This window comes from Xyrauchen texanus, chromosome 8, assembly GCF_025860055.1.
Source record: "Xyrauchen texanus isolate HMW12.3.18 chromosome 8, RBS_HiC_50CHRs, whole genome shotgun sequence".
Taxonomy (NCBI): Eukaryota; Metazoa; Chordata; class Actinopteri; order Cypriniformes; family Catostomidae; genus Xyrauchen; species Xyrauchen texanus.
The window spans coordinates 18,584,008-18,605,657 of NC_068283.1; the positions used below are offsets into that span (position 1 = coordinate 18,584,008).

The window sequence follows — 21,650 nt, forward strand, 5'->3', positions numbered from 1 at the left end:
TGTATTTGATGTATCTCTCATGTCAGTAGCACAAACGGTGCTGACAACATGTTACCCACCAAAGTTTAATACTTGCCTTAGCATTCACCTCTAATGAAAGCAAACGTCTCAGGTTCTTTGTCCCATGTGCTTTACCTGAGGATGGATTAAAATTCCTCATCCTCACTTCAAAATCAGATACTAGAAAATGCCATTATTTGCAGATGTTACAGTCAGTTTAAAACGCCCATCAGCCTGAATGGATCACACACTGTATATAAATCTTCCCTTTCCTTGCGTTGGCTAAAGTCTTAATCAACCCCTAGCATGACGGGCTCAATTCATAGTCATGAGAGTGTCATCATCCCCCACCATGATGCCTGAGGCAGTGGTCAAACATAGCAAGGGTCAAACATTTTCAGTCATTTTCCTTGGGTCAGTGCTGGTCATGTGACAGCTGCAGCTGCTGTCTGTCTTATTAACTCATTAAGTCTTGCAGTATATGAACCTAAAGACTACATTATTTGTTACAATGGAGGAGAAATCTATTTTAATTCTATTTTAAAATAGTAGTAGTTATTATGTTTACTACTAGCTCTTTTAAAAACACATTGCCACATTTTGAATGCCCTCGAATCTAAACTTACTGTATTTTGTTGCATATATTAACATACAATACCTAGTGTATTCAGTGCACTACTGTCTGGCTTTTGAGAAACAGTCCTCATGTTTTTTCAGCTGTTCAGCTCACTGTATTGTCTTTGGAATTCAGCGTTAAACCATTGTGTGTCCAGCTTCCAGTGTAACATTTTCTGTATGCATCGATCATCTTCATTTGAATTCTGCTGGTCAGTTCAACCAACAGTAGTTAGTTAACATGCAAACACATCCGTACTTTCCCTCTAGCATGTACTCAAGAGATTTAACAAAAAGCAAATAGCCTACTTTCTTTGTAAGAAAATGCAAATACATGCAACATTTAAAGCAACTGAATTAGAAAAATGTCCACACATTGAGGATTGTGCAAACATTGGTCTTTTTCCAACAGAACATTTTGAACACGTGTGCAAATGCTGCCCTGCTGCTCCTGTACTGCACATTTATTCAAATATTCAATTGCTGGTCAAACCAGACTGAATCTGAAATCATTCCAACTGTCTCTCCTGACCACAAATGCTGCTTGAAGCTGATAGAAATGATGACTACATGAAAATATTCTGCCAGCCCACCTGAAACACTGCTGCAGTTCTAGACCTTCCCCCACAATAGATCTCCCTTCAATTCACATGGTCTTAGTTGCCATGGAAACATTGGTCTGCAGTCGGGCTGGAGATAATCAAACCCTTTCAGTCTCTTTTCTTAGTCCCTTTGAGCCTGAATGAAAATGTTCATGACATTGTCTTCAAATATTGCTATTCAGGCCTAATTTGTCATGTAATTACAAACAATCCTCAGGTAATCTAGATCAGTGGTTCTCACCTGGTTTTGCTTGAGCGCCAAGATTTTATGTTAGACATCAAGTGAGGACCCAATACAAATTCAAAATGTGAATCATACAAAAGCAAACAAAAATATCCTTAAATGAAACAGAAATTCATTAATATTGCCTTAACCTGCATAGCCCAAAGAATGTGCGCAATTAACATGACAAATGCTTGATAGAAACATTGACATTTTTGTTGTCTAAATGTTTCTTCAATTTTGATGGTTTAATGTGCTCGGAAGCCAACAAGTTACCTCACAAAACATTTGTCGGCACAAGCCATCATGAACTCGTATTTCATGTAGTTTAGATTGTATTTTCTTTAACCATGTGTAGATTTGGATGAGGTATCTCACGCAGTTTGTCCATCGTGACATCGAACTAATTTGGCTAGCTTCTGTGTGAGAATTTGTCCTGTAATACCATATCGTTTTATTGGATGCACGACCTGTGGCATCAACAACAAAAGACAAGGAAACAGTTTTCTCTTAAAAGTTAATAAGCTTGTTTATTTATTCTTATAAATAAGCAAGATTATATGGTTCGTTTAATTTTATCATTTGCAAATAGCATTGAATATTTGATTCGCACCTATGGTGGACCTGAAATGTCCCTTTCTTCTGATTGGTCAACCTGCACCGTCATCTTCTCAATGCCGTGAGACAGAATAAATGTTCTCTGCTGTTTAATTGATCAGATAAATACGTCTCGGTTACTATTACATTATTTACAGTGTATTCTCCAAACCTCCACGTGTATTGCAGCTGAGCTATCTTTCTCATCAAATAGTGAGACACAGTGTCTACACAAAACACTAAAATGTTCACTGAATGCAGACAGTGTTTCATCTTCATGCGATTCAGTGTTAGGACAGTCATTGCCACGTGAAGCAATTGACAAGATACACACACACACACACACACACCCCCACATACATACATACATATATATTATTAAAAATGCTCCAATGTGCTTTCATTGCTTAGTGTACTTAAGGGACTGTCTGAAACTTTCACTCTTAAACACAGGCGGTGTCCAATCACCCATTCAGTTGAAGCGCAAGCTAAACATAAAACATGAAATGTTCACGTTTACATTTCAAATGTTGTAGTAGGTTACCAGTTAATAGACTGAGCTACTACAAATGAGCTTTTTACAGTAAGTCGAACAATATGAATACAGTATTAGATTATTTAAAATAAATAACTCAATGCACCAACATTTTATTACACATTCTAAAGGTTGTAGTAAATTGCCAGTAGATAGGCTGATTTACAACAGGTGAGATTATTATAGTAAACGATAAAATGATCAAAAACAAGTCATTATTTTTTTTTCGTATTGGTTTTGTACACGAATAATGAAATACAATCATTTTTGTTTTTCTGATTTTGAATTCCAAATTGAATGTGAAATGAACGAATGATACATGGATTGCACTGGTCTAGACAGGCTTTATTTTTTGTTCTCACATCCTGTTTAAGACTATAGAAATTGGCCATTATTACCATCATCTTTGCATCTTTGTCTGGCTTTGAGAACCAGAAAAACGCTTAGATTTAGCAAATTATTCTGGCAGGCAATAAGAGGATGCTTCTTAAATAAAAAGGGTTTTTAAGCTTTGTATAGAATTGCAGCATGGATCACACTTTCAATTCGTATTTCTGGCTGAATTTTACAGTCACTAAAGTTCCTGCATTGTGTGTTGTCACTACAGTTCAGTGACCCTAGAGTGCTTGAACTTTTATAAATGATCTTTTTGTTGTTTCGACAACTCTGTGGATGGGATCGAAATCATTTTTGCAAACTGCTGCCCCAGCAATAACACAGCACAAAAGCCTCATTGATGTAGTGGTTGCTGGCTGAAGAATAGAAAAAAACTGGAGAGAGGTCTCAGGAGAAAAGTAATTTCTGTGGAAAGCACAACTCTCATTTTGAGTGCTGTTGCAGCGGAGTAGACTTTCAGAACAAACTCTTGGGAGCTGCGGCCACACTTCATTGAATTCTGATGAATCTTTGTGACAAGTAGTTAGATTAAGCCATATTCAATTCTTTACTAGAAACATTTTGTCAATCACTGTGCCACTTTGACAAATATAAATAAATAAAACCTTTATTGATTATTCACATATGTCCATACATTTTGTTTTCAACAATACGATTTTAGTTTAGAATATAAATGTTTATAGAGCCTAATGTTAAACCATACCTTGGTCTTGCAGGTCATTTTGAACCATTTTTCAAATAGTTATAAATGGGTTTGAAAGTTCAGCAAGGCCAAGGAAGTGTTAAGAGATAATGTATATTTTAGGAACTGTGACTGGTTATTTCTTTTTTCACCACAAGAACAAATACTCCACGTTGCTCAAATAAAATGAGGTTTTTATAAAAGATAATTATACAATTAGAAAAATTCCATTTAAATTTGTTTGTCATACTGTAATTATGTCATACTGCAAGACAATGCCATCACCTTATGCATTTCTAGAACATAGTTTCTTGAAATGAATGACAAATTCACAGACAGAGTTTCATATACAAACTGTATTTATTTTCTGATTTCATTTGTACCCATGGTACATGAGGAAAAATAACCATATCAAAACAATATATAAAAAAAAAGAAATTTGTAAAGTTTTACAAAGTATCGATGTGGAATGTCATTTTTTTCTTTTTCTTCTTCTTATAATGGTCTTCTAAGTCACAGTCATTGTCATTCCCTTAGTAATGGAGATCATTATCATGAGTGTGAATACAATTACTTGTACATTAAGCAAGATGATATTCAGACTGCAGGATACACCATTCATAAGAACAGATATGTTCTAAGTGACACTGTTAATTTGATGCACAGCTGAAGATTAAGCTCAGGTTTAAGCAGTCAGTAATTCTCTAAACATAGAGCACTCACATTTTGGTGAGCCAAACTTATGGCTTTCTGTCCAGTTCTGTTAAATGATCTATTATCTGCTGCTTGTTGGACAAAAAACAAAAACAATGCATTTTTATACATGCCTTAATTTTGGTTTTTCATTCATTTTCAGATATTACAAGAGGCTAATGTACTAAGATGTGTAGAATGGAATACGGTTTATGATCATGTTTATGCCTTATTAAAACAAAAAACTTTTCCAGATAAGACCATTACATGAGTCCTGTCAACAAATACCCTTATTCCATTGGGATTTATTGGGATTAAGAGGAAAGTGGTTACATTTACTATAAATATCGTGTTGAACCTGCAACAACATGCCTCATCTCGGTAACATCACACCTTACCAACACACAATGTAACGATGACATCACTTCCAGTTGCAGAAAACGATTTCCGTTTTAAAATCTATATTTCTTTTTTTCCCCTTTTACAATTCCAGGTGTTGTAACCCTAATTTTGAGATGAGGGACTGTACAGTGCTGTACCAATCCAGTTCTCTTTTCCCCTTTTTATAAGCATTAAAATGAAGTCTAATGGCACAGATAGAAGCAGTACATACTGGATTACACATCAGAGCACTGCCATACTTCAAATACAAATAAACAAAACAAAAACAACAACAACAAAAAAGTGAAGCTCTTGTCACCATTTCAGTGGTCCGAGAACTTCCTTCAGAACTCAAAAAATATCAACATTCATACATTTACCTGTAAAATTTTGCCATTGTCCTCTGCTCATTAGGACGTTTATAACTGGCAATAAATGACAGAGCAGGGGGAGGCATTACATCATCATTGGCAAACAGTCACACAAGGTTTTCTTTTACATATTTTGCTATGTGTTAATATTAACAAGAGTGAGGCTCATACTGGACTGTGCAAAGACAAGGGAGGGTGATCGCAGTACACTTCAGTACATCAAACTCATACTTTAAAAACAATCCTGTGGCTCTATGTGTGGTGTCAAGCAAATGACCGATCGCCTACTCACTCTTCCAAAGAGTGGACTCATTTGAATGCCAGGGAAATACTTTGACAGATTTAGAGATGAAATGAGACATGCTTTTAACCACACAACACAAAATTGGATGCCAGTTAAGTCCCAGTTTTGGCCACTTGTCATCAGCAATGAAAATTGCACAACACTGCAGTAACGTCATGGCACTCGACTGCGGAATTATATAGACAGAATGGAGAATATACGGGACTAGAAGTAAAACCCTCCACCTTAATGTTCCTCTCTGCCACTTGCCCTTTTGCTCACTCATATTCAAAATTAAAAATGTGTAACAGAAAGGAAAATGAAACTGCAAAGAAAAAGCCACAGTGGTTAAGTGCTTTTAGTACTCCCACATAGTGGAGCCATCGAGCTCATCGGTATTGGCCTTCAGAACACCTGCATGATCTCCCTTTAGATACTTCCCTTCACTCGACTTGATGGCTACTTTGTTGTAGTCGCAGAACTCGAGGAAGAAGTCCACAGGGGCGTCGCTACTGCTGAGCACATTCGATTCACTACCCACCATCCAGTATTTCCCTGTGGAGTCTGAAAAGAGATCGAAGAGGTCAAGGGAAGTTTCGAAAGGACAACTTAATTAAACCTATAAAACTGTGTGTATCATATTTGATGCATGATTTTCCAAAGCCTCTACATCATCAACATGATCAATATTTTGCTGAAAAAAGTGGTGTTTGCAATGCAATAGATGTCTACTGCCTCCTGGTTAAAGTTTCCATTCTGTTCTGGAAGTAGAAGACCTTGTAATATCATGTCCGCCATCGAATTGTGATGCGCATGTATTTTGCTGTGAAATCTTTGCTGATTTTGAAAGTAAAAGTAACAATAATGCTTATAATTATACTGATATTTCAAAATGCATATTTGCTGAGTTTAAAGCAATTTATGCTTGATAAAAAAAAATAGAAATGCATCAAATATGATTCAACCGGCTTTTGAGATATATCTCCCAATCATCATTACATTACTGTCCACCACAATAAACACAGAGCTTTAAAAATACTGACATTACCTCCTGAGAATGTTTTACAATTTCACCTTTTTAAATGTGAACATACTTTTTGGTGCATTAAAACCATATAACAAATAGTTTGACAACAATATTTATATTTATTTAAATTGATTCATATTTATTTTATGTGCTGAATTGAACTCAAAAACCTTTGGTCTCTGAAAAGCCCAGGATTTACTCATGTGGCATGTAATGGGCAAAGGGAAAGAAGGAAAATAGCCTTTAAAAGCCTGATGTATCAAATATTATACACAAAAAATATGTAAAAAATAAAACTTGACTAAAGAGGTATGTGGTATTTAGGGGACTGACATTCTTGTTCTAGAGAACATCTGATTGGATAAACATTTGTAGTGCAAGGTTAGTCAATATTTTTGCTCAAAAAATATTTCCCAGAAGTCTGTAAAATGTGCTTATCATCTAAAAGTGAATTTTGTCAACATATAGGAGTACACTAGCATATAGATGGACTCAAAGCAAACACATGTCCTAAAAGCCACAAAATGCTCATTTTGATTTTGATGAGGTTAAGGTCAGAAATAAGACTTGAGTAGTATAGCACTACAGAGTCTAGTGCAAACAAACCTTGAAGGCTGTATGCTCCATCTCGAAACTCCAGTCCAAAGACATCATATGAGGAGCGGTTGGAGTCCAAGGTGCCAGTCACCTTCCTGCAGCCAATGAAGCCATGTTCTCCTCTCAGCACAATGAGAGGCCTATTGATGAGTTTCATCAGGAACTCCTCAGTCTCACCTGCAAAACAAATACAGGAATCCTCAGACATAAAACACAGAATACCCATCAGACAATTTCAGTCTCAAAATTGCGAAACAAGAAATTGAAACAAAGCAAGTAGTGTGCTCCAATACAACACCCTACCTGCCGAGTCAATAGTGGCAGCGAGCTGTCCATTCTTTTTGGCGGCCACATATTTCCCATTGGTGGCGCGGAGAGTAATCTTCTTCCCATGCCATTCAATGTCAAAGTAGCAGTTAGCAGATCTGGGTAAAGAGATTATCATTATTAAAGTTATGAAATCCTCATAATAATACTCCAATTAATCAAGATAATAAAAATCTTATTCGGAGAGTGACAGAAAAACACCTCACAAAACAAAGATTTACATATTATGAACCAAAAATAACTAAAAAGTATAGAGCAGCAGATGATTTTTACCTTATCAGAGTTCTTATCTATGTTTTTAATGGAATAAGATTCTAAATTGTAATTATATTATTTGTTATTTGTGTTCTGATTCCAATGATGTGGGGCACAAAATAAATAAAAAATGTACTAATAAAAGGTCTAAAAGTCTTCCTGATGAACACAAAAAAAGAATACAAGTTGTAGATTATCTGAAGTGTTGTTTCTCACTTTTAAAACTGCTTTTACTTCCTCCTTCGTTAAGTTCGTTAAGGCCCATTAGTATACAGAAAAGATTCTATTAACTATCATATTAATTTAAGGAATATTAAAAACTCATATTACTGCATGCTGAGTGACTCCAGCCAGGTCTCCTAAGTAACCAAATTTGCACGGTTTTTAGGCAGGGCACATGGGGTAACCTCCCTGCGGTCGCCATTGGTGGTTCTCGCTTTCAATGGGGTGTGTGGTAAATTATGCATGGATCCTGGAGGGTAACATGAGCCCCCACAGGCTGTGAGTCTCCGCAGAGTCATGCACAGCAAGCCACGTGATAAGATGCACGGATTGACGGCCTCAGAAGTGAAGGCAACTGAGACTTGTCCTCCCCCACCCAGATTTAGGTGAGTAACCGTGCCACCACGAGGACCAAAAAACATGACAACCTTATTCTTTACAGGACTGTGTGCCAGAAACTAGTGGGAACTGGGCATTCCAAATTGAGAGAAAAGGGGATTTAAAAAAAATTAAAAATAAAATCATAAAACTTTTTATTATGGCAATGCCATACATCAAACCACAGGGATTGAAGCTCACTTAGTAGATGCAGTGCACTGGAGGCCACCATTAGCTGTGAGAGTCCAGTATTTCCCAGTGCAGGTCCTGAAGGCACACTTCTTTGTGTCCTTACTGATTTCCATCTGGAAAGTCTCCTGGTCGCCCTCTTCATCCTGGTTGGCAGAGAGGTCCATGCCTGACAAACAGAAGAGCATCATACTGTAAACCCCATTATCAAAATCACCACATCCCTGCCTTTGATCAATATGAGCCTGTAATGTATCTTTGATCTGGATCAGCCAAACTAAATAGGCAGAGAGTGTGTTTAACAGCTGTTGAGGGATGGTGATCTTTGAGATTAGCAGTGGTCACCCTTTCAGACTGGTTGTGTAAAAAGCAATGTCTGTGCCCCCCCCCAACACACACACCCTGGTGCAGCTATCCATAGACAATGATTTTTAAACTGTACTATAGATTCTATCCCCTAACCTTCACAAAAAACTCAAAACATTTTAAATTTTCGTTACATAAATAGCCTTTTTTGTTTTTTAAGCGATTTAAATTATGGAAACACTAGAAATGTCCTCATAAACCATATTTATAGCATAATACCCTTGTAATTACCAGTTTGTAACCTAAAAAAAATATCCTCATAAACCACCCAATCCAGCCACACACACACACACAGAGAGAGAGTTAATCTCCTTTGGAATTTTGGACAGTCATATGCACCAGGATGCTTGGTGGGAGGCTTCAGGAAAACAATAGTGAATGCATCCGGTTTGTAGGTTAGTAGTTAGGATTCATGCTGCTCTGTGAAAAACCAGACCACCAGTCCTGTCCTGCAGGAAATCTAATTAAACTCCATTGTATGCATTTAGAAACACAGTCATCAGATCAGTCATATTTATAGCAACAACAACAAAAAACCTTTGAGAATAAATGGTAACTTGATGTATGCTTTTTGGAAGGAGATATTATAGTTGCATTAAGACAAACATACAAGAACTTAATGAGATGACATCGTAGAGCTATAAAACTGGGGTCCAAATGCCTGAGACCAATTGTGAAAATGTTTCTATACCAATTTCTTAATATTTGGCATGTCACCCTTTTGTTTTGATGACAGCATGCATTCAGGCTTACATAGACTGTGCAAGTTTGTGCAAAACCTGATGATCCATGTTACCTCAGCATAATTTGTGAATGTTATAATTTAAAGAGGATCAAGGAAATCTGACCTTCACATAAAATAGTTAAAATATTCAATGTCATACAATTGCTTATTTGATTAGTGACTTATAAAGATTGCAGAATCTTAAATCTTTCTTATTCGTTTTACGTCACAATGTTCCTTTGTTTTACATTTGACAAAATCCTTCAACTTAGTTTATTTACACGTTTTGAATCCCAAATTTTCAAATATCCGACTTTTGAACACCTCTACAGTTTATTTAATCTCTACTCAGATCTTCATACTAAGAGTTTGTAAGATCAAGAATCTTAAAGAATCATTGTGGGTTTATTTAAAACAATCTACATGGTCAGACGTCACCTATATTTTACATATGCAATTCACCATGACTGCTTTCATGTTCCTGTTTCTCCAAGCTCCTAATACATCTACAGGAAAATTGCGTATTAGCACGCAGTGGTTTGGCCTCTAGAAGGCAGATTGAGTTTCCCCAGAAATATGCAAGCCTGAATGAGCTTGGAAAATAAATGGCCAAGATGAGAAACACATGGCTGCAAATGGAAGATCTGCATGGGAGTATGACTAAGTCACTCAGAGACAAGCTCTAAATCAGTCTTAGGCAAGATGGGGGAAAAACCCATTCCATCATTCTAGGGAGGTGTGTAGTGTCACCCAGCATTTAAATGGTTTGGGAGGATCTTTTAAGACACCAGCAGACACCCCCCAACCCCCATCGCTTGACGTCTAAGTGCGAATGGTTGATTCTTCTGCACTGACAACTGGTGCGTTGAAGGAGGTCTGCTATTCCCCAGTGAAAAGCCTTTAACCTTGGCAGCAATATTTAGCATAGGCAGACACTTTGGAGTTCTTTCACAATTATAGGGAATGTAAATGCTTGACAAACACTCAAAAGAGCTCATCAAGAGCCCACTAGTGTCCAGCAGCTGCTATCATTCTGTCTGGACAAACAATGCTCTAAAAAATACAACAAATGGCACAAGAGATTGGGAAATCATAGAGGCATTTATGGAATGACAGACATCTGATGTCCCTGCCATAACGGAAAGAAGAGCAGACCAGCAAGTCTGGGAAACTCCTAATCCTTTAAGACCGAGTCATTTAAGTGAGAGACCATGCCAGCAGAAAATTTGCCTTGTGTATTCAGTGTTTTTTGTGTTTGCTAAAGTGGCTAAACTTGCGCATAGCAAGGCCCCATTGTTCTGTGAGCTAGGCTGCCTAAAGACTCTCAGCAGCTGGGCTGCATGATGAGCTGGGGCCCAGAGCACGCTGTCTTTGTTCTCTTTCACCCCTCAGCACACACCTGCAATCACTGCCCCCTTACAAACCATGCAATTTTCCGAGGAAGAACATGATAACGTTATTCCTTACAGGACTGTAAGGAAAGCAAATGTTTGATCTAGGGCAAGAGAATTTGATCCAAAATATCAAAAGGGAGGCCACAGCTGAGGGTCTCAGTGCAGTAAGATAAAACACACAAGATTTGGTTCAGATTCATGTGAACAAATAGCATGAACCCTTCCCTTTAAAGAGAGATGAAGAAGCCTTGCTCTACCACAAAGCTAAATAGCAGTCTTTCAAGTCATAAACATAAAAAAACCAAAGTCTCAGTGAGAAACAAAGGCAGTACACAAGAGCCAATCTTCTCCTACATCATGACCTGTAGACCACGTGCCTCTTGGCATGGGCCCAGCATCCTGGCACTATCTGTCTCTTCTATCAATGCTGGTAAACCAGAGTTGGAATTGGGACAATCAAATTGCCAACAAAATCCCAGACATTTTCTCTTAATAACCTCATTTATCTCTAAAAAAATGTATGTAGTCTAATCAAGAGTTGTTAAAAATAGATGACCATCTCATTTCATTTTCAGCAGTCATGAAGGATAAAAGCAACAAAATACCATGCATGCCCAATTCAGCATGAAGTGCTCCATAATTTGATCCATTATTTTAGTCTGACTGTCCAGGTCAATTCCTGTGGGCGTTTACAGTAATGATTGCTTTCTCTCTCAACTTAATTACAGTACACAAGCCTCTCCAAAATACAACCGTTATGGAATTTACAAAATAAAGATTGTACAAAACAGCACACATAGGCATGATGTCTGCAATTTTGATGACCGATTTCATTTTCAGCTAGCAGATCTTTATTGTAACAAAAGTGTCAGTGTACTGTAACCCACAGGGAGTCATTAGACATCAGAAATGGAAATGATTGTAATTAGACAAGTGTAAAGCGTATGATTTAAGCAGAACCAACTAAACAAGCATCAGCCAAATGTTTCCTTTTCCTCCATTGCACTGATCCACCCCTGGGCTCTGCCCATATCCACACAAGGACCGCAAGACAGAGAAAAGAGGAGGATATCTATAATTTAGAATGTGCACTAGATAATTACGCAGGATATAGGGCCTATAGGAACCCAACCCTAACTGATGATGCCCATATATGTTTATCAGAATACAAGCTATTGTTTTTGCATAGCATTTGCATAGCTCAACCATAAAGTAATAATAAATCACAGCATTCACCTTGTCTGGTGGACACATTCCTGTCGTTGCCAGCGGTGAGCACAACTTGAGGGTGGCTTTGCTCCAGAACAAAAAGCTCATCCTTCCCCACCTTGGAGCTCTTGCCGGACTTCATGGTTCCACTGGGACCAGAGGGAGCCAGGTACTTCCCGGTGCAGTCTCTGAACGCGACCTTCCCAGACCTGAATTCCAGAGTGTATCCAGTGGTCTTGTCAGGCTTTTGGGAGAGGCTTCCATCATTCTTCAGGAAGCGGTTGTCGGAGGTCTGTAGGTGGTACCTCTGGTCCTGGAAGACCAAGGTGATGAGAGAATCGACGCCCCATGGGACATCCCTGTCAATGGCGATCTCGTTCTGCTGTGAGCTGAGGTGCGCGTATCTTTTCCTGGTGACGCTGAAGATGTTCACCTGGGGGTGCATGGCGATATGCACGCTCCATTTCTCTGCGATAGAGATGGTCTGGGCGAAGCATGTGATTCTGTCTTCGGTGCCACCCAGGTACCGCTTGTGCGGCTCAGACTGCAGAGACCAGCGCCCATCATCATGGGCAGTGATTGCAAACCGGCAATCCTCGGTTGGTGTCTCGCTTTCACCCGTGACGTTCCCGTCTTTGTCAGCGGCGATGTACCTTCCTAGATGACTCTTCAGGTAGAACATGTTTGAGTCATCACCATTCTGCTCCAAGGTCCAGATCTGTTTTTTCTTCATACTGGTTGCTGATGCATTGATCTTGAAGCCAAACGTTTCAGCTGTGAGGTATTTGTTCCCACAGTTGATCAAACCGAATTGAATCTTGAGCATGTCGCTGGTTCCGTTTGCAGTCATGGTGCTCGCTCGGGATGACGCCTTGGCCTTGTAGAAAATGGAGAGGAGTGAGTTCTGCTGGTGTTCTGGGGATGATGTTGATGGGGCTCTTTGTTTGAAGGAGCGTGCGCGCGCTTCTCTCTCTCTGTAGCCTCACAGCGCGAGTGCACAGACACAGCTGTGGGTTTTATACAGATGAGTGATGTCACGCGAGCCGTCCCGCCTCCCTTCAGCACACTCAAAAATCCCCAAATTATTTGGGAACACAGAATTGATAACTAGATACATATATTTCAGTGATTACTTTTCAGAAAAAATGGATTGGGTAAGCGCATCCTCTTTCCTCGCGCATTTGAGACAAGTCGATCTCTCGTGCGCACTTCAGTGTTTTGTAGCACAGAATACTAGTACAAAAATCATCACACCAACAGTAGGATTTTGTATGCATATTTTTTCCATTGCAAATCACTTCACAGTGCATGCTATAGGAAAGAAACAAACATTTACATAATGGCCACGCTCCGTAGTAAGTCTGTTTTTTGCTTAACTTCAAGACGAGTCCCACTTCAATGGTCATTGAGAGGATGGGGAACAAAATGTTGAGTGTTTATTCTGCACAACGATCTATTCATAGTTTGCACATGTTGGTCAGTGGCTTCAGGAAGGTCCAGTCAATCTGGCTTGCAGGTTGTCCTGCAGCAAATGTATTGTTAGCTGTAAGGTAAATCGTGGAAGTATACAAGTGGCTTTCATTAAACCACTGGATATGTAAATTATTACACGTTTTATCAATGGAGATTTCTGTGTCAAGAATATGGCCAAACAACATACAATCGATTCCTGGCTCAATGCCCTTCAAGTTGCTAAAGAAAAACAATGTTTCTCAAGCCGATTAATACATTTTATTTTTATTTATTCTGTTTGTTTTTTGTTACTTTTGGCTTCTGCCACTGGTCTTCATAGAAAACCTATTCATAACAATGAATATGTATGGGTCACATGAGGGAAGGTAGGAATTTAATTACAAAATGTAACTATAGAAGAACAGTTTTTGCATATGAGTTGAGTTGCTGAAGTATAGATATATTAGTTAAAATGTATATGTGTATTTATAGGTATGTATGTATATGTATGTTTTTGGATGCACATGTATGTACAACTAGCTGTATGCTTTTTGAGAGATAAGAAACCAAAATAAAATTATTTTTTATAATAATAATATGAATACTATTTTTTACAGACACATGGAAGTAATTTCAAGAACAATACTGTTAGAACATTAAGTCAAAATAGCCATAACAGTTAGAGTTTATTTAATGGGGCAAATGCATAAGAAAGTTTCTTTGCATATAGTGTAACTGGATCAGACCATGAGTCACCAGTGTTTTCCATATCAGATTAAATTGTGGTATTAGAAATGTAGGGTGTTTGAATGGAAAGTCCCCCAAACACATTGGTATATTTATTTAGTTTTTATATATAGTTAATTACTTAATCTATTTATAGAGTTTTATTTTGATGGAGCCATTCCGATGATTAAACAGTGATAAAATACCACAGGTAATTGCTGAAATGTAAAGTAGTGGATTCTGATGCATATTAGATTTACAGACAGAGTGAATGTGTATGTGAGAGATTTCATTCAACTGCAATTTAGCCTCCTGGGTTATCTGAGATAATGAATGAGTTGAAATGGTCGTCTTTTTTATTCAAATGTAAAAGGAAATTCCCATTTAGCAAAGCCATCTACCTTTTAGGTCCTCGTTTATAACGCTGGACAGTCGTGACATTTGTGCAGAGAGCTGTTAGCCTAAAGAGATTAAGTGCAAATCACTTTATGTCTACCACACTGAATTTCACTTTAATCCTTCAAATAATATTTTGGTTAAAGCTATATCTAGAGTGTTGGATTCTAAATGGGTGGGAATCTATCTGCATTTCACAAGTGTTAGCAACCTTTTTAACAGTGTGAAGCCAGAGCAATTGCCATGGAGACGACGCTCCAATCTGCTGTTCTAAAATAAAATCACAAGGTCTGCAGTGGCAGCACAATCTGATCAGAGCAATGCAAACACAAGACATTTCAGCCATTCTTATAGAGAATCTGCAAAAACTTTGCCAGATATTTGACAACATCTTGGCCAAATTATCTGCTGACCTTGTTCTTTAAATGGAGGTTCATATCATAAAGCATGCATGTCATGTAATTTACTTGTACGGAGGAAATATCCAGACAATGATTAAGCATGAATAAGCATATACATCTATTATATAAGCACAGCAGCTCAAGAAAATGACTGTGTTCCTGCTGTGTGTAATGTTCTGACTCTTCCAAACAGAGTCTTTTGTGTGTTGAGATTGTCTTGTGGGTGTGATGTGGCAGCGGCTGGTGATGTGAGACTGACTGTGCAGATGCCTGAAGCCACACAACATGGCAACGGCACACAAACCCTAGTGTGGCCAAACACTTGGTCTCATTCAAACCCCTCTTTCTCTCCAAACAACAGATCTCCCTATGGAAATCTGTTAATTTGTATCACTCGCTATTTTTCATTGCTCTCTCTCTCTCTCTCTTTGAGGAAGAATATGAAGAGATTAAGTGCCCAGAATATCAATGCCTGCAGCACTGCGTCATTATGTGACCTGGCAGCCGTCTGAGCAGATGCAGGCTCCTCCAGCGGCTGCATCCTTGACACACACAACACACACACACACACACACACACACACACACCTTTGGATCCAAGCAAATCAGTGAGTGCTGCTGACTTACACAGACTCATTTAGCCTCACCCTCTAAGTGAAGCAATCAGCGGCAGAGATTCTGACTGAGTCATTGCATTACAGTGCTCCTTTGTATTAACAATGAGTAATTTCTCATTTAAACAACAAATTTACCTCCTGGACAATAAATAATTGTTCACAAGCAGACAGAGCAAGTAAAACAGTTGTTACAGTGCAACAAATGTGACCAGTTTTGTCTGTGCATGTGCTCATTGGCATTCACCCTAATAGCATTAGTGACTGGGTTACCATCCAGCACAAGGGCATCAAAAAACTCATGTTCTCCAAATGTACTTTTTCAACACAACACTGGCAAACATTAGTGCAACATGTGTAGAGACTTTGCAGTTCCTGCTGCAACAGCCAATCATTTACATTTAGCAGATGCTTTTATCCAAAGCGACTTACAAAGAAGTAACACAAGCAATTTGTCATTCAAAAGTCAACAATATCTTCAGTATCACACTACCAAGTTCTCACAGTGGCTGGAGTAGTAAAGATGCTAGCATAGAAGAAAGAGACAGACAAGGATTTTTTTTTAAATTGGTAAATAGTAAGTGCATTTAGTGTGGATTGAAGTGCTCATGGAACAGATGTGTTTTCAGTTGGTTCTTGAATGATGAAATGGTATCAGAAGATCATGTGGCGTTTGGAAACTCATTCCAATCCACAGAAGAATAGAGAAAGTGAACGACCGGAAAATAGAATTTGTGCCTATTTGCAAAGGGACCACTAGGTGCCGCTCATTTATTGACCGCAGAGAGAGAGTTGGGATATAGACCTGGAGGAGTTAATTAAAGTGAGAGGGTGCTGTTCCATTGGGTGTCCTTAAGGCCAGAGTCAAAGCCTTGAATTTGCTACAGGTGCTGGTACTGGCAGTCAGTGGAGTGAAATCAACAGTTGGGTTATGTGAGATGTGGTGCTGCATTCTGGACCATCTGCAGTGGCTTAATCGTGCTAGCTGGGAGGCCGACCAATAGAGAATTACAGTAGACCAGTCTTGAAATGACCAGAGCTTGGACCAGGAGCTGTGCAGCACATATAAAGGCTGAATGTTCTGATCTTGTTTAGCGCAAACCTGCAACCTGGTGGTTGATGAGATGTGGGCAGCAAATCTAAGCTGGTCATCTATCACCACTCCCAGGTTCCGGGAGTCCTGGTTGGCGTTAGCATAGATGAACCAAAATGAATAGTGAAGTTCTGGTCAACAGACGGGTTGGCTGGGATCATGAGGAGTTTTGTCTTGGCAAGGTTGAGCTGAAGGTGTCGTTCCTTCATCCCGGCCGAAATCTCAGAGAGGGAGGCAGAGATACATTCTGAGACGGTGGGGTCGTCCGGCTGGAACGACAGGTAGAGCTACGTATCAGCTGCGTTGCAGTGGTTAAAACCATGTGCCTTAATGATAGGTCTGAGTTATGTAGTGCAGATCGAGAAGAGGTGGGGTTCAAGCACTGGTCCCTGAGGAACACCAGTCTCAGAGAGAGGAGAGAAAGAGGAATACGGAGTATTCAGGTGAAGAGAATTGGTGGCTGATGCCACGATGCTTTGTCAGTAAAAAAATATTGCAAAGTCATCAGCAGTTAGAGAATTGGGAGGAAGGAATCACTAAAGCAGAAAAAGTAAGACTAAGAGGCAATAAGTTTTGATAAAAAAGGAGAAAAAAAAATACATTTAAAAAAAGTATTTGTGTATTTCAAAATCTCATAATCAAAATTTAGTGAAGTAAAAAAAATATATAAAAAGGGTTGCAAGGCTCCAGACTGTGACTAAAATGGTCACAAATGTGACCAAAAATAATTGATTGCAACAATAATTTTAAATTTAGTCGCCACAATAGGCGATAGGTTGGTTGTGTGTTCATATGCGGTTTCATCAAATATCATCTTGTGAGTTATTGAATACATCTTTAGAGCACGCACAACCAATGTGTCTCGTGCCGCTTTTCACCTGTTCTGTTGTGAAGACGAGCTCGCTGCACCGCACACAACAACAAACACAGAGTGAGAGAGTCGTGACCAAATGACTCTTTTGAACCGGATCTTTTTCATGAATCACCCGAAAAGAACTGAGGGTTTGAACTCAGGAGAGCAGAGGGCTGTTTCACAAAACCAAGATAGCGGATTAAGCCGGGATTTTCCAGATATCCTGGCTGAATTAAGCCGGGACTCGGTTTCACGAAAGCAGTAGCACATAAATTACCATGGCGATTTATTCTGTGCAGCTAGCCTGCTCCAGACCAGGCTAACAGCCAGGCTTAGTCAATCCTGGTGCCTTATCTGTTCAGTCAGTGGTCTCGCCGATCAGAAACCAATGTGTTTTGTCAGTTATTCCGTTTTGTCATCTATGTGTTCAGCGCAATTTTTATCAGCCTGCATTAAAATACCTCAGATACATATTGGCATTCAGTCAAGTACTATTATTATTGTAACATTATGATGGTAGCCTACCATTATTAATAATAATTATCCATATGGGCATTGTTACTGTTCAATTGTGTTTTTGAAGACTGCTGTTGTTCTAAGTTTGACAGATAGGTCTTTAATAGGCTATTGTCTATATCAAGGAGGGATTCTACAACATTGCAGGTAACATGAATTAGGCTACACATCACAAAATAAACTTTAGAACAGGTGGAATACTTTTCTTTCCTTTTTTGATACAGGATTCCGTAATGTTATTGGTGCGCTGGACTGCACACACATTAGGATAAAACGCCCCTCTGGTGCACATGAAGGTGATATTGTTAACAGAAAATCCTTTCATAGTATCAATGTTCAGGTAAGAGTGGGTTATGATTAGACCTACTATCAACTACATACATTTATTATGTGCATTAAATGACCTCAACACTTATTGCTTCAGATGATCTGTGATGCTGACTGCATCTTCAGCAATATCGAGGCAAAGTGGCCTGGCTCAGTCCATGACTCCCGAGTCTTGATCTTGACCTGTTGCCAGGTCCTCTTTGGTCCAGTCATGTTTGTTCTGTATAAATATTGATAGGATGTGTAACAAAAAGAGTAACATAAATTAATCAGCTGTCAGATTCACACATGGTTAGCAGTTTGAATCAGAGTCACTTTCTCAGCAAAACATACATCAGTGAGATCACAACAGGGAGTGCAGACATCTCAAAATAAGAGTCCCAAGCGTATTTCGGGCTTCTTTATAATTAAAGGTCTGGCACCACTGCACCATATATATATGAGATCCAGCTTCAGACACTTAGGACAATTGAGGGACTCAACTATTACACAAGGAGCAAACATTCATTGATGCTCAAGAAGGCAACACACTATACATACTATGCTTTATGTAAATATATGCTTATGTAGATTCTGAACTAGATAAAAAAAAAAAAAACTTTATCTCTTATATTGTATAAATTATGAAAAGGGTGTGAACATTTATGAGACAAAAGGGGAATGCAAATGTACATATCTTCTCAACTATATATACTGTTTATTAAACCTTCGATTAATGGGTTATCAGCTGTCTTCCTTTTCTTCTTCTTTCTATCTTGTTTCTGAACAGCAATTATATGATTTGGCATCTAAAAAACAGCCATTTGGGTCCTTAATGTTTCAGTTAAGGAGCCAATGGCTCCTAAGTCATTTTGTTTTAGTCTAGAGCCCTGGGTTTAAAATATATTTTGCATGCATTTCAGGAGCCAAAAGCATTCTTAGAATGAAATCCCAAGTCTTTATACGCTTCAGAATTACAAATTAACATTACAAAATTCCTATAGTAAGCATTATATTTAAGGTTCTAGGTTTTAGGCAGCCCCTCTCATACCAGGACTTAGCATTAGATCGGAAAAATACACATACAAGGATGTGGTAATCTGAAGAACATTCAAAAACAATACCAATAAAGTACATAATTGGTACATTTTACAAACTTATCAGTGCATACTAATGAGAGGCCTATGCCTTCCTGTGAGATTTTGTGAAAGACACCTGTTACTGTGAAGCAAACTTGCTGCAATGTATCAAAAGTAATTAAATGCTTGTCCAAAAGTCATAAATGTAAGGTAGTTATCCCAGAAAACACCAAGAAAATAATACAATCATAAGTACAACATATTAGCTTAAAAACATATCAATCATAGCTCACACCAGACATGTACACTAAAAAAGTATGTCGACACCTAAACATCACACCAATATTAGCTTGTTGAACATGTCATTTCAACACTGACCCTTTCTTTGCTGCTACAACAGCATCCACTCTACTGGGATGGCTTTCTTCTAGATTTTGGACACATTGCTGTGGACAATTGCTCCCATTCAAACACAAGCATCAGTGAGGTCAGGCGCTGTTGTTGGGCGATGGGGCCTGACTCGCAATCAGTGCTCCAATTCATCCCAAAGGTGTTCAGAGGTGTTCAGGTCTGGGCTTTGTGCAGGCCAGTCAAGTTCTTCCACACCAGACTCTGTTAACTGGTGGCATCCTAAAATAACAGAAATGCATTGAAAGCACATGAACTCTTTGGTACACCCCATCCAACTGAAAATGCTTGTTTTAGGAGATTGCATGGCTACATATTTGATTTTATGAACCTGTTCCTAACCCTAAATCAGATTCAGGTTCAAAAGCCCTTATTTTTGGACACCAACCCTCAGTGGAAGAATCTAAGAGGATGTTCAGGCATATTTCCTGCATGGGCGTGTATTCCGCCACACTTCCTCTTAACACTGGTAAGGTGATACATACAGGCAAATCAGACAGAAACACATCAGAAAGTCACCAGCCCAAATAATGCTCTTATAATAATGCTATTTTTCCTCCTGGTCTCCTCCTCTCAGCTGGCTGAACACTGACAGTCCCACTGTTTCCAACAGATCTGAATAGATAGGAACCTCTTCTCTGTGGAACATTTGTACTGACTCACTGACCTACATTGATAGTTTTTGTAGGTCAGGCATTGAATGCAATTGCCTCTCACCTATATATGATCATTTGGCCCTGTAAAATTGTAAAATTGGTTGGACTTTTTTTTTAAGTGTTTTTTTTTAAGTGTTTATAATAAGGGCAATAGGTTTGCTAGAGTGCCAGACTTTGTTGGCCTTGTAGTATACATAGATAAATAATATGGTAAACTTACATCACAGGAAATTATGCACGTACTAACCTACAGCAGGAAATTAAACTAACAATGCTTAGAATACCATCCATTCTCAAGGGACCGAATTATATAAGGGATAATGTACTGTTGACGATCATTATAGCACCTGTGTCTGGATCACCCTGTTTGGGTTTATTTTGAGACACTGAGCATCTGATTATATATTATTTTAGCAGCTTCTGAACAAATTGTATTATGATACAAGAGAGGTGAATCTAAAACAGCTATGTAGGAAATCGGTTGCTGTGGGGAAAACAAGGTCAGAGGTCATTATACAAAATACTTGACCACAGAATGCTGTGAATGACCTATCATAATCAAGTATTCAAGACAGCTGTGACTACGTAGAGAACACACTTCTGTAGTAAAATGTTTCAACCCTTTAAATTGCTTGTTGAAAAGTTAGAGATTATTATGAATTTCTTCTTCTTTTCTCGTGAAAATGAGCAGATCTGAATGTTGCGGTAAAGCTCTGATGTGAGCTTGGGTGTGCTGTATCATTACGTAACCTTCACTGATGACTGTTCCAAATGCTAGAGACCTTTGAACTAATGTCATTTTGGGCACAGAAAGAAGTAGAGGGGTGCAGGGATGGGCTGAGAGGAGCAGAAATAAGCAAAAAGGTATCCTCAACTCATGGTACAAGGTATCACCCCTTCCAAATCTACTGTTTTCGTTATCTGCATCAGCTTTATTTCATTACATGTACAAAGTCAAAAATAATCCACACAGCCACATATTCTGAATGGAGTTATAATGGTGTCGATTGGAGTTACACTGCAAAAAATCATTATCTTAATCAATATTTTGTATTGATTTCCAGTAAAAATATCAAAACATCCTA

At 38.6% G+C, this 21,650-nt stretch overlaps 1 protein-coding gene across 1 annotated transcript; it reads right to left on the bottom strand.

Annotated features, from left to right (window-relative positions):
* Positions 1-3,991: 3,991 nt before the first annotated feature.
* Positions 3,992-13,069, bottom strand: LOC127647636 (fascin-like). The gene is made up of 5 exons (XM_052132001.1): positions 12,094-13,069; positions 8,386-8,542; positions 7,306-7,427; positions 7,012-7,179; positions 3,992-5,942 (listed from the first exon to the last, which is right to left on the bottom strand). The coding sequence occupies exons 1-5, from the start codon at positions 12,914-12,916 to the stop codon at positions 5,737-5,739; spliced, it is 1,476 nt and encodes a 491-aa protein (XP_051987961.1). The 5' UTR covers positions 12,917-13,069; the 3' UTR covers positions 3,992-5,736.
* Between the last annotated feature and the right edge of the window lie 8,581 nt (positions 13,070-21,650).